Below are 14,532 nucleotides of genomic sequence, written 5' to 3' on the forward strand. Positions count from 1 at the left end.
AATAGGTGGTATTTTTGTCTGGTAAAAAAATTACTGGGTATAAAGGTATTATTATTATTATTGGGCAAATCTCCTGGCATTTTTAAAAGATCGAGGCTGAACTTCTGGCTTTATAGTGATTGCAGGGAAGAAAACGTTCTTTTGTCTCTTTACCTGACAGAGACTACATCAGATTAAGTACAAACTGCCACAAACCTGAACATTCTATTTGTCATCCCCCATCTTTCTCCTTGCTGTTTGTGTGCATTTATTAAAACAATACACATTTATTATATCACAGCTCTGTAGGTCAAAAGTCTGGTGAGCTCAGCTGTTTTCTCTGATATGGTTTTCTTAGGCAGAAATCAAGCTGTTGGCAAGGTGTTCTCTTATTTGTAGGCTCTGAGGGAGAATTTACTTCCAAGCTTGTTTAGGTTGCTGACATAATCCAGTTATTTGGGCTGCAGAGGTGAGGTCCCTGTTTCCTTGCTGGCTGTGAGTGACCAGACTTTCAGCTCCCTGACACTGCCTGAATTCCTCATCAAGTTGCCCATCCATCTTCTGCCCAGCTACCTGTGTGTTGAGTCCTCGTACTTCAAAACTCTCATGACTTCCCCTTCTACTACATCTCTTCTGCTTCCAGCAGGAAAAAGCATTCTGCTTGTAAGGAGTCATAGGATTAGATTAGACTCATTGGGAAAAAGCTAGCTCATTTTCCTATTTTAAGATCTATAACCTTAATTACCTCTGTAAAGTCCCTTTTGTCACCTAAGGTAATGTGTTCATTAGTTCTGTGGATTAGGCATGTATATGTGTGGTGCACCATACCTACCACAGCACACAAAGCTGTGGTCTTCCTACCACATTCCTCAATTCTAGAACAAGAATAAGAGATCTTTGGATTTTGGAACTGAAGGAAAGAGTCAAAAAACACTTGTAATAAAATTATTATCTATATTATTTATTTAAAAGTGAACATATTCCAATAGACTCAAAGTAGATTGAAAAAAAAAAGTATAAAGAAGTCCATGTACATATTACCCCACTTCAACAATATCAGTATTTTACCAATCTTGACACATCCAGTTTTTTATGCTCCAATTTTTTTGTTCTGATGTATCTTCGATTGGAAGAAAATAACTATTTAGGAAGATTAGAAAGTGTGCAGATTCAGCTTGACACAACTGCAGCCATATGGAGTTGTAACTGCCATGATTACTCCAGATTAACACTCCACATTTCCTGCTCTCCTGCAGTACACTATGAGTAGCCCAAACCATTAGATTGGTATGGAGTCTTACAACTGGACCCTTATGCCAGAAATGTACCTGATTCTTTCATATTAGCTTAAGATAAACCAGGTGTATTCTGGCTTAGATGAAGTAACTTTTGTCCTAACCAATTGTGTTAGTTAGCTTTGTGTCATGTAACTAAAATACCTAACAAAAACAACTAAGAGGAGAAAAGATTTATTCTGTCTTAGAGTTTTAGAGGTTTCAGTCTATGATCAGATTAAGTCCTTTGCAGGAACATCATGGTGGAAGCGCATGGCAGAGAAAGGTTGCTCGGCTCACGGCAGCCATGACGTGGAGAAAGTGTGGGGTGGAGAGAAAGAGAGAAAGAGAACACAAACACTTGAGAGAGAGATATCAAATGGATGATAAATCCTTCCAGGACATGCCACCAGTGACCTACTTCTTCCAACAAGGTCCCATCTCCCTGTAGTCCATTCAGCCACCAATGGATTAATCCACTGTTGAAGTCAGAGCCTCATCACTTCCCCAAAACCCCACCTCTGAACACATGGGAGCCTTTTCCAGATTCAAACCACACACCATATCCCTCCTTCTGACTCAAAATTCAGGAACTTACTTTGTCTTGCTGCCACCGAGGACTATGTTTCCATCATTAACCTCCCCCTTGCAAAAACCAATATGTACTCTGCACAATCGTGGATCTGTTTTCCTTTTCTCTTTGGCTTCAAGGCATTGGGTTTAGTTCCTACACACTGGATTTTTCTGGAAAAACTGATGAGCTGGTCAGGGAATGGGTAAATGGAAGAAAGTATACAAGGGGGAAATCTTGGGGACAGCCATCTAACTTTGTATGGGGTGGGGTGGCCTGTGTGTTAAATTCTTGCAGTCTTTCAGGTAAGCACAGGGAGATCCCAAGATCAGTGGGTTTAGAGCAACTGTTTGCTGAATGTTGCTTATCTTACTGTGGTAAGAAAGGGTGGCATCTTGCTACCGCATTGGGGTGGTATTGCTGTGGGCAGTTCTATTGGCTCTCAATGCCCAACTAGCTGTGAGTTGAAAAGATAATACAATTAGAAGCAGGGTTATAACCTGAAAGAGATCTGTATCTCTCTACCTCTCACTTAGCCTTTAACCTGGTTAAAAAAGTAGGAAACTGAGATGCCAAGTTTGAAACCCTAGCTTCTGCTCTGTGTGGCTGGGGGGAAAGAACTGGAAGAGAAAACAGGTGCAAGCTATTATCTTTTATCTTGAGATCAGAATGGGATGCAAAGAAATGGAATCCTTGGGAGGAGGGGTGTGGGGAAGAAGCCAAGATTGAAATGATAGAGGACAGGGGATCACCTGCCTATGAGTCTTGCTTTTTCTCACCACCATTATTGCAATGCAAAGCAAAGGCACAGAATATTCAGAGCAGGAGGGGGGCACTTTTGTTCAGGAAAGTACAACTATTTAGGATTATACTGCTGTAGAATTGCTAGATACTACAAAAACTTTTAAACAACTGCCCTATGAGAGTCTGACTGCCTGGATGGGTATGACTCTGGGACACAGGAGGAAATGGCATTTCTCTGGGGGGAAGTGAAGCTGAGAAAATGAGTACTATTATCACTTACCCAGTCCTTAGGCGGCACCTAAGTAATGACTGCCATATCCAAGGAAATCATTCCCTTCTAGATAATATCATCTCAGGAATGAGAGCAGCATGGCCAAATGAACAGCATCTGTCAGAAGAAGGATCCCCATGGAAAAGCACTGAGGCAGCCCAGGGTTTTCTGCATGAACTGAACATGCAATAAGCCATTTACACTCAGGTGTTTCAAGGACCTGACAAAACCATTTTAACAGCCAGAATGAAATAAAAACTTATAACCTCCACCTTGAGAACCAATATAGCCCTTCTCCCTTCCTCCTCAACTCAACTGTCAGACAGGAGGTTTATGATGTGAATAAGGCTACTGCTGACCTGGGGAGAGATTGAATGTGTTAGGGACAGGGACAGGACAACTTGTCACAAAGCCTGATGGAAAAGAAGGACAAATAAAAATGGGAGAGAAAAAAATGAGGGACCAATTAAAATAACACAAAAGTAGATGTGGCATGATTTGCTCTGTACCAGCATCCCCAGTGAAAAGATAAACAACATAACGATCTCAGTAGCCTTAAGTAGAGTTTAATCTAAATAACAGTTCCATCCTCTCTCTTCTGCTCCCCCTACAGGGGAGGGTGAGGAATTTCTGTGTTCCTCTTGCTTTCCTGGTTATTGGGTGGATTTCTCTCAGTCCCCTTTATTAGGGGCAGAGCTATAGTTGCACCTCAATAAGGACTATAGAGGACCATCAGAGACTCACCTGGAACTATTTACTAGTTCTCTATAAACAAAGGGAAGGTCATTGATCCATATTTGGTGCTAATTTCTCTCATCCCTGAAAACATGTTAGGGATGGATATTCCACTAGGAAAGACATACAGGGGAGGTCAAGATTCTCGTAGTAAAGGTGATATTGAAGAGGGAAACACCAAGGGATCTTGTTAGCCTTCCCATCTCTATGCAGGTAGTAAGTACCAAGCATCATCTCTGTTAGACTCATGGTACTAAGTATGACTTGTAAAGGTAAATCTGCACCATCCAATAGAGAAGAAATACAAATAATAAGCAACCATTTGGAAAGAGGCTCCACATCGTATGTCATCAGAGAAATGGAAATAAATATGCCACCACATGCCAATCAGAATTGCCTAAATCCTGAACACTAACAACATGTGTTGTCATGCTGGTACAGACATGGAACAACAGGAGTTCTCATTCGATGTTGCTGAAAATGCAAAGTGAAGCAGCCACTTTGAAAGACAGTTTAGATTGTACAAAACTAACGATATTATACTGCATGATCCAGCAATCATACTCTTTGGTATTTACTCAAAGGTACTGAAAAGTTATGTTCACAGAAAAGCCTGCATGTGAATGCTTAAAGCTGGTTTATTCATAATTGCCAGAATTTGGAAGCAACCAAGATGTCCTACTGAAGATGAATGTATAAACTCTGGTATATCCACATAATGGAATATTATTCATCCCTGAAAAGAAATAAACTATGAAGCCATGAAAAGATATGGAAGAAACATAAACATCTATTACTAAGTGGAAAAATACAATCTGAAAGAGTTATATACTGTGTAATTTCAATATATAATATTCTGGAAAAGGCAAAACTATGGAGACAGTAAAAATTTCAGTGGTTGCCTGCAGTTGGGAAAGAGGGAGGGATGAATAGGTGAAGTACAGAGGATTTCTAGGGCAGTAAAAATACTCTGTATGATAGATATTATGATGATGGATACATGTATTTAAATTCACTCAATATACAAGATAAAGTGAACCAAATGCAAATTATGGATTTATAGTGATGATAATATGTCAATGTAGGTTCATGAACTGTAACAAATGGACCACTCTGGTGGGAGATACTGACTGAAGAGGCTAAGGCAGTATGTATTTGGAAATTTTCTGTTGCTGTTAACCTGCAACTGTTTTTAGAAAAGTAATCTTAAAAAAAAAAAAAAATTCTTTACAATGAAAACTGAGTCAAACAACAAAAACGAGAAGTCTTCAGTCTATCATCTGAGATCATACACAGGGGTAAGGTTGGCATTAACATTTGTATATGATTGAATTTGCCTGAAACTAATTTGGGAGTGATTTTTTTAATCACAAAACTCAAGAAAGACCCTCACACAGCAAGGATCTTGTACACATGATAGTACACACCTCCAAACTCCCATACTAGGCTAGAATTTCAAGTGGAATTTAGGCAAACAGATGTAATATTTGAGAACCAGCAGTAAAGTCTACAAAGACAGAAATTAAGGACTTTCCAGCATCTTTTGAAAAATGAGTTTTAGTAAACATTCCATCCATCAACTGTACCCCTCTTTCATTCATGCCAATACTGCTTTTGTGTTTAGGGGAAAGACAGAAATGAAAGTATGACTTGTTATAATAAAGAAATAAGACTTTGTACAGCACCACGCTATCTTATCATATATAAAATGGAAAGTGGATCAAATACCATTTTAATATTTGATATCAGATGCATAGAAATGGATACATATGGAAAAGTTTTATTTTCTGTTCATCTACCTGGCTGGAGACCTGAACACATAAGCCTAGTTTAGTTTTGCTGTTAGACTGTAAGTGTAATTTTTAACAAATTGTATCACTGCAGACTGCTTCTATATTTAGATGTCAGCAGCACTGCAGAAAGCAAAACATTCTATTAGGATGTTAAACTATCTGTATAGACACAGAATGCATAATGGGAACTTGAGTAAGTAGATAGGTCTCCTGAACAGGATCAGAAGACAGAACATGATATGCCAAAAGGTCAAATTATAATATCTAACATTCGTATAGTTTAAATGGCATATTCTCAAAATGCAATAAGTTCATAATTATGGAACTTCTCTAAATCTTTCATAAGTGAAAGGGTACGTTCACTTTCAAGATGTAGATGATCTAGATATAGAACATAATATTCCAAACACTCTCAATAAAGAAACATTTTCCCCCTCCTTCCATGAAGGAGCTCACAAGACTGTGGTCTTTCAAAAATATGGTGGAAAATACTGATTAAAAAAAGATTTTGTATATTATTCATCTATGAAGCAAGCACACCAAGCATTGTTTCTAATCCATAATTTTAAAAAATCAATTTTGAAAAAGATTTACTGAAAAATGGAAAAGTTTTTACTTGGAACCTGGAACTTTGGAACCTAGGTTTTCACTGTGACAAACATGTGACCTAATGTTTGGTTTGAAACTTCCTAAATTATTCTTTTTTCTCATGGGATTTTTCTTTTCTTTTTTCTCTATGTTTGACATATGTAATATTAATTTACAGGTTTTATTTTTTGAAACATGGAGAAGACAACAAGATTAACTTAGAGATGCAAAACATTGCTTTCCTAAAGAAGAATTTCATGAAGCTAGGTGTGGTGGTACACACCTGTAATCCCAGCACTTCAGAGGCTGAGGCAGTTCAAGGCCAGACTCAGCAATTTAGTGAGACCCTCAGCAACTTAAAGAGAGTCTGCCCCTCAAACTAAAAAATAAAAAGGGTCAGGGCTGTGGCTCATTGGTAAAGTACTCCTGGATTTAATCCCCAGTAACAACAACAAAAAAAAGATAATTTCATGAAAATTCTTCATGCAACCAAATATAATTAAAGACATACTTGAATAAACATAATTAAAACATATTTGATAAAAGGGAAGTATAAACCAACCTCTCAATACATACTATAAAAAGTACCCACATTTGCACATTTTTTCTAGAAAAATAATTGACTTCTTCATGATTAAATAAAATCACTGGTTTTGAAATTTTTTCATTTCCCCCCCCACATTTCATGATGTTATTCTCCGCTTCTCTCTTGTGATTATCTTCTCCCCACCTATGCATGATCATCCAAAAGATACACATTTAAGTTTGCTTTGTAAAGACAAATCACCATTTTTTTTTTCTGGACAATAGGGAACAAAGGTATGAAATAATTTATTCTTTTATTGCCAAGCTCTGCAAAGCTGTGTCACCCTGAATCCTTATTTGTGGCTACATAATTCATTCAACAAATATTCACTGAGTGTCTAGAGGGGCCAGGTATTGTGCTAAGGCTTTTTAGTTCCACTCCAGGAACATACACATTTAAAGGAGTGATAAAACAGTGTTAATTTCAAATGCCAATATTTTAATACACTAGTATTAAGTCAAAACTCTTTAAGCTTTTGAGAAAATAGTTCTAGATATCAACTTCAAAATACATAAGCAAATACAAAGTTTTCAGAATTCTTTTTGAGCACAAGAGGAAAGTCATAGATCACAGTTCTAAAATGATTAAAAGTTTTCTACTTATTCCTAAAGAATATTTATTTTACTGAAGTACTGACCCTTTCTGCCATTTCTCTGAGTGTAAAACCTATGAATCTTTCAATTTCTCCAATGCCACATTCCCTTTGAAGGTCTCCCTTTTGCCAATGCTGTGGCTGTAGTGGTGATCCCTGATCTGTTTCACTAGGCTTCTACAGCTAGTCTGGCTTGGAGCTCATTATATCTGATTAGCCAAATAGATTATAAATACCTTAATGAGTTTCAATCATTTTATGAGGTCCAGAAGTCTGGCAATTCCTTCACTTAAAGTAAGAAGTGCTTCACATGTATTAATGAATGTCCTAATATTTTCACTAATTGAAGAGAAAGCGTTCTTGCCTAAGAAACTGGAAGAATAACAGCAAAACAGACAAAGTCAGGGAGACAGTATCTTGCAGAGAAAGACATTAGGATTAAGTGTTTGGTTTTAAGTAGGTTGGTTGCAATGAGTGGCACAACATAGTGGAGATGTCCTAAGGATAGCATATGAAGATGGAGTGCCTATGAAATATTAGATCTCAAGAGCTGAGCTATATTAAGGAATGACCTAAAGAGATGACAAGATGACTGTCGGATTTTTTAAAGATTCTCCCACTGGACTAATCTCATTCCTTCAACGGCATGGATCAGTTGTTCCTTTTTAAATCTCCCACTTCACTGTGCCTTGTGCTTACCTTCCCTGCCAACTCCTCTAACTGTCTGCCTGGACTTGTCCCTCCTTTCATCTAGCTGATTCAGGCAGATTTGAAACACATTCCCAGAGTGAGGTCATCCATGTTGACAGTAAAAGAATATCTTGCTCTCCATTCAACTGATCTTGATTATGGTACTTTTCCTGAATATATAAGAGTTAGTGAGATGAAATTCCAACTCCCACTCCTTTCTGCATTACCACTCTATCTTTTCAGATCCTAAAAGTTAATCTTTTAATAAGAAATATAAAATGCAGCAAAGAGGACTTTTACAAAATAAACCATACATAATCTTTTTCAATTAACCAAACAATTAACCATTAGTCTCAAATGCAATCTAGTCTTTTGCTGCTTGGTAAGATACAATGAAGGGTATCTTATGCAATAGGATAGTATTTTGTATGATTTTAATTAATTATTCAACAAATACTTATTAAGTAGCTAATATATGTCAGAAATAATTTCTGATATTAGAGATTCACTCGTGAACAAAACAATGATATCAGCCATCTTGATTTGTGTATAGTGGTAAAGCTAACATTGGGAGTAGAGCAAGGAACCCCTAGAAAACATGATAAATAAAATTCCATAATTTAAGGTCTGGTATTGTGACACCTTTTGCTTTGATTTTATCACTAAGGATTGCTTTGGCTATTCTGGGTTTCTTATTTTTCCAAATGAATTTCATGACAACCTTTTCTATTTCTGTGAAGAACATCATTGGAAATTTGAGGGGAACTGCATTGAATCTACACAGCACTTTTGATAGTATGGCCATTTTTTAAAATTTTTAGTTATAGATGGACATAATACCTTTATTTTATTATTTTATGTGGTGCTGAATTTAGAATCCAGTGCCTCACATGTGCTAGGCAAGTGCTCTACCATTAAGCCACAATCCCAGAACCAGTCTAGCCCTTTTGACAATATTAATTCTGTTTATCCAAGAAACAGGGGAAGTCTTTCCATCTTCTAAGGTCTTCTTCAATTTCTTTCTTTAGTGTTCTATAGTTTTCATTGTAGAGGTCTTTCACCTCTGGTATTGACACCAAAACAGGCATAAAGACCAGTGTAACAAAATAGAAGTCACAGAAACAAACTCACATAAATACAGTTATCTCATACTAGACATATATTGCAGAAAAGATAGCCTCTTCAACAAATGGGGCTTGGAAATCTGTATGCAGTAAAATGAAATTTAATCCCTATCTCTCACCCTTCACAAGACAATCAAAGTGGATCAAAGACCTAGGAATTAGACTGGAAACCCTGCACCTACTAGAAGAAAATGTAAGCCCAACACTCCAAGATATTGGCTCAGGAACTGACTTCCTTAGTAAGATTCTTCAAGTTCAAAAAGTAAAATCAAAAATTAATAAATGGGATAGTAACAAATTAAAAAGTTTCTTGTACAGCAAAGGAAACAATCAAGAATGTGAAGAGAGAACCTATAGAGTAGAAGAAACTATTTGCCACCTGCACCTCTGATAGGGCCTTAATTTCCAGGATAGAGAAAGAACTTAAAAATCTTAATGCATACACACACGCACACACACACACACACACACACACACACACACCAAAAAAAAAAAAAAAAAAACCAAACAAAAAACTCAGTCAATAATGAGGAAAGGAAGTAAAGAGACACCTCACTGAAGAAGAAATACAGTCAACAAATATATGAAAAAATGTTCAACATCTCTAGCAATTAAAGAAATCCAAATTAAACTACAATGAGATTCCATCTCACTCCAGTCAGAATGGCAATTATCGAGAATACAAATAACAATAAATGTTGTTGGGATGTGGGGAAAAGGATACACTCATACATTGTTGGAGAGACTGCAAATTGGTACAATCACTCTGGAATGTAAATAGAGATTTCTCAAAAAACTTGGAATGAAACTACCATTTGACCCAGTTATCACACTCTTCAGTGAATCTCCAAAGAATTTAAAATCAGCATATTAAAGTGACACAGGCACATCAATGTTTATAGCAGCTCAATTTACAACAACTAAGCTATGGAGCCAATCTAAGGTGCCCTTTGACAGATGAATGGATAAAGAAAATGTGGTCCATATAAACAATGGAGTATTATTTTGCCATAAAGAAGAATGACTTTATGGCATTTGCCAGCAAATGCATGATCTGGAGACAATCATACTAAGTGAAATAAGCCAATCCCCCAAATCAAAGGTTAAATGTTTTCTCTGATATGTGGAAGGTAACCCACAGTAAGGGAGAGGTGGTGAAAGGAAAAACTGAAGCACAGTAGGTTAGATGAGGGCTAATGCCTCCATTCCACTTTGGGTCTTTTCTTTTTTTTTTTTTTTTCACAGTACTTATTATTTTTAACCTATTATAGTGTGCTAGTCAGCTTTTTGCTACTGTGACTAAAAGATGTGACCAGAGGAGAATAAGCAAAGAAAAGACAGTGGAATGAATCTGATGGAAATTTTCTATGTACATATATGAATATACCATAGTGAATCTCACCATCATGTACCTCCACAATAAATTATTTTAAAAAACAATAACTATGGGTAAATGTCAGAAAGATTACTAGAAGGAAGGGAGCAGGGGGTGGGGAGAAGGAGGGGAATGAGAGGTACTGGGATCTGAATTAGAACAAGATATATTTCATGCTTGTATAATTATGTCACAATAGATTATGTCATATACGACTAAAAAAATTAAAAAAACCAAATTTCTCTATGGTATCGTTTAGATGTGAGGTGTCCCCCAAAAGCTCATGTGTGAGACAGTGCAAAAAGGTTCAGAGAAGAAATGATTGGGTTGTGAAAGCTTTAACCCAATCAGTGAATAAATCCCCTGGTAGAGATTAACTGAGTGGTAACTGAAGACTAATAGGGTGTGACTGGAGGAGGTGGGATTCTGGGGGTGTGGCTTTGGGATGTATATTTTGTATCTGTCAAGTGGAATCGCTCCCTGCTTCCTGATCACCATGTGAGTTGCTTCCCTCTGCCATACTTTTCCACCATGATGTTCTGCCTCACCTTGATCCCTGAGTAATGGAGCTAGCCATCTATGGACTAAGACCTCTGAAACTGTGAGCCCTCATATAAACTTTTCCTCCCCTAAAATTGTTCTGGTCAGATCTTTTAGTCACAATGGCAAAAAGCTGACTAAAACACTATAATAGGTTAGAAAATGATAAGTGAATTGCTGTGAAAAAAAACCTAAAGTGGAACAGAATAAGAGCAGTTCCAGGGAGTGTGTGGGATAGCAGGTACATGTGGACCACAACTTCATACAGGGTTACAGAATAGTGCTCATATAGGTAGTAGTAATGATATGTCAGCAAAACTTCAAGTGAGGTTAGTTTGAACCTTAGCATCTGGATGATGAATCTAAAATCTTTCCATAGAGGCTGATGTATTTGACAATGGAAAAAAAGGTTCAAATGTTTTTGGTTTGATTTCATATGAAAGACATGATGAGTTTCCTATTTTTGATGAACACATCTTGAAATAATTGGCAGTTTTTATGACAAAGTATGAACTATCAAAATGGATCTCTTAAGTAATTAAACCAACACACTAAAATGACTGATTTTACAGGTTATGAGATTAAAAATTCAATATAAAAATATGTTGCCAACATCCAATTAAAGGCATAACTGAGTGATAAAACTTAAAGACCCATGACAGCAAAGACCTTTGTTTCTTTGTCCACACGTATGTACTGAACCTAGCTCAAGATGAGGACTTAATAAATACTAGTTTCAGAATGAAGTTAAAAATTATTGGGGATAGTGGGGTTATACTATATATATTGAGTGATGAGGATTTTTTTTAGTTTTCAGACTGTTTACTATGAAAAATTTTCAAACTCTTCATAAGGGCAAGGGTAAGAATTTGGCTTTCAATCTAAATTCTTTTAGAAAATCATATCATAATGAAAATTGTTCTACATGTCTATTTACAGCATCTGAGTGGTTTGTATCTCATATTTAGGAAAAGAGGATAGGAGGCAATTTATGCTCAGGTGTATTATATTTTTCTACCTCACTACAGTTAGCAGTTGATACTGTGTTGACTCAGAAGACAATTAAAAGGCCTAGGGTCAGTCTTCTGCAACTGCAATAAGATGTGGGAAGACATAGCTATGTTAACTATGAAATTCCTTGTGTCCTGTCTCTGGAAACGTCACGTGTAAGCTAAATCTAGAGGTTTTTTCCTCTGCAAAGGAATCTGCCTCAAGAGACCACAAGAAGGTAGAGACTGAAAGACAAGGGGCCAGGTTTGGAATGATGTCATTTACCAAATTTTCATATGTTATTTGAAGCTAGTATTGCCAAATGGAGAATAATTTTTCAAAAAATTTCTTTTTGGTAACTGATTAAGCAAGTGATAAGCCATGAATCCATGAATTGGCATCTGAAGAACTGTGGTTATCTTCTTCCTCATGAGAACAGACTACATTGTGAATAGAAGAGAACAGAGAAAATAGTACATAACCTGAACCTGAAAATGTAAAATGAAAACTATGTTACATTGGCTACTTGGAGGCTTAAAAACACATTTTTAGAAATTCTGAGCCCCAGAAAAAAATTATTTGTTTTTTTTAATGTACATAAGTCATTATCTGCTTTTTTTTTTTTTTTTTTTTTTTTTTTTTTTTTGTGCACATAAGCTCTTTTAGGGCAGAAACCATTTCTTTTAAACTTATTGTATGTAACTCAATAAATGGCTATTAAACAAAACAGTAAATGAAGAAATACAATTTATTTTACTTTGTTAGCAGTATTTGAAATAAAAACAGTCTAATAAAACTGTGATTTAGAAATTAAGATCATCTTGTGTAAGTAGAAAATTATGACATTTATATAAAAATTGACATTCATCAATGGTCTAAATTGTATATAGTAGATAGCTACATTGACAACATCTAGCAAACTACTCACATTTCAATAATAATAAAAACCATATACCACATTAAAAGTTTTATTAACAAATTCTGGTTTCAAAAGGAAAAAGAACTGCTATTAGTGAAGAGTTAGGTGACATGCCCAATAGCAAATGAACAGCCCACATGGAGAGATAAAGCAGACATTAATAAAATTAAGAAGATCTGATTCTCGGACATATCTTTCATACCCCAAATGCTGACAGTTATATGCCCGATTCATGTAATTATCACAGCATAAAGGAGGAATGTTTATGAAGACAAGGTCATTTGTAATGTAAAACAAAAAGTTCTCAGCATGTCCACTATGAACAAATGCTGAAACATTACCCGTTTAATGAATACTAATAACATATTAAAACCTAGAATTAAATATAAAAAAAAGGGACAACTGCTGCCTAAACTCATGAAAGATACTACTCAGCCAGAGTCTAATACTTAATCTCCCTTTTCAGTTATTTTAAAGTGCTCTTAAATATCTGTGCCACAGATAACTTTGCTTTACAAAAGTGAAGGAGACTTTATAGCCCTCAAATGAGAATCAAAGAAGTACCTGTAGAATTGCAACCTCATTTCGAAGCTGACTTTCTTGTTTTGTGGGAAATCTTAATTTGTCAATGATTTTAATAGCCACATCTCTTCCAGTTTTACGATGTTTTCCTTTAAAGTAAAAATGAGAAACATTAGCACGTTATTAAATATCACCTATACTGAAGAACATCAAAAGTTACAAGGACATTTATAGTAGTGATAAAAATGTTTCACTGAATAAATTAAGATTTCTGAAGGACTCTGCCTTACATCCATCAAGATTTCATTTCTTAGTTCCATTATTCTAAAACAAGTATGTGTATTATAGTTAGTCACAATTTAGAGCACAAAAGAATTGGGGCATGAAAAACTATACCAACTGTCTCTGATGTTTTCTCATAAAAATATATGATTTAAGAACTAGGATGTTGATCTAATTAACACAGAAAATAGTCAAACCACCAGCAAAAATGCTCTCCTAAGAAAGTATAATTTTAAAGTCCTGATGTATGTCATAGGGAAAACTTGAGAGTCTTGGCTCTGTCATTTACTAACTGTGTGATATTCAGGAAATTGCTTAATCTTTCTGAATTTTAGGTTCCTCATCTTCAATGGTATATTTGTGAGGTTCAAAAGGAAGAAGACATGTAAACAATGAGCTCAGATAACCATGCACCCCCAAAATTGTCAGTGATCACCACCCCACGATAGGCCCTTCACACACATCAATCCATTTAATTCTCACAACAAACCTTTGAGGCGCGTCTTTGGGGCACCCCAAGCTCTGAACTTCTATACCACTATAATACAGTAAATACAGAAAATAGTAGCTGAAAATGTAAGATGAAAATGGAAAATAGATCTAATTACTCACAAGTTTTGGTCCCACACAGACAACTTGGAGTTCTATTGTTTTGTCATTTGTGATAAATGTAGTGTTCCTTCATTCATCCTGCTCTCACCCTTCTTTTATTTAATTTTTTTTTTAATTTTTACTGATTGCATTATGATTCATTGTGCACGGGGTACATCTTTTTGTTTCTATGGTTGTGCAGGACGTAGATTCATACCATTCGTGTAATCATACATGTCTGTCTCATTCCACCATTTTTCAAACTCTCACCATTCTTTCTGACTCCTTCCAGATGCTGCCCTTCACTCCCACGTTGCCTTATTTGTAAAATCTCTACTTCTTTCCCTCACCCCTACCTCCCTGGTT

The 14,532-nt window shown here is 36.1% G+C and overlaps 1 protein-coding gene across 2 annotated transcripts in view; it reads right to left on the reverse strand.

The window, feature by feature from the left end:
* Prkd1 (protein kinase D1) overlaps positions 1–14,532 on the reverse strand; it is a 325,642-nt gene that overhangs the window by 34,767 nt on the left and 276,343 nt on the right. For both annotated transcript variants that reach the window (XM_047540758.1, XM_047540759.1), the window contains one exon: positions 13,336–13,442. In XM_047540758.1, coding sequence (XP_047396714.1) covers positions 13,336–13,442 — 107 coding nt within the window. The remainder of the gene's footprint in view (positions 1–13,335; positions 13,443–14,532) is intronic.

Source organism: Sciurus carolinensis, chromosome 2 (assembly GCF_902686445.1).
Source record: "Sciurus carolinensis chromosome 2, mSciCar1.2, whole genome shotgun sequence".
Classification (NCBI taxonomy): domain Eukaryota; kingdom Metazoa; phylum Chordata; class Mammalia; order Rodentia; family Sciuridae; genus Sciurus; species Sciurus carolinensis.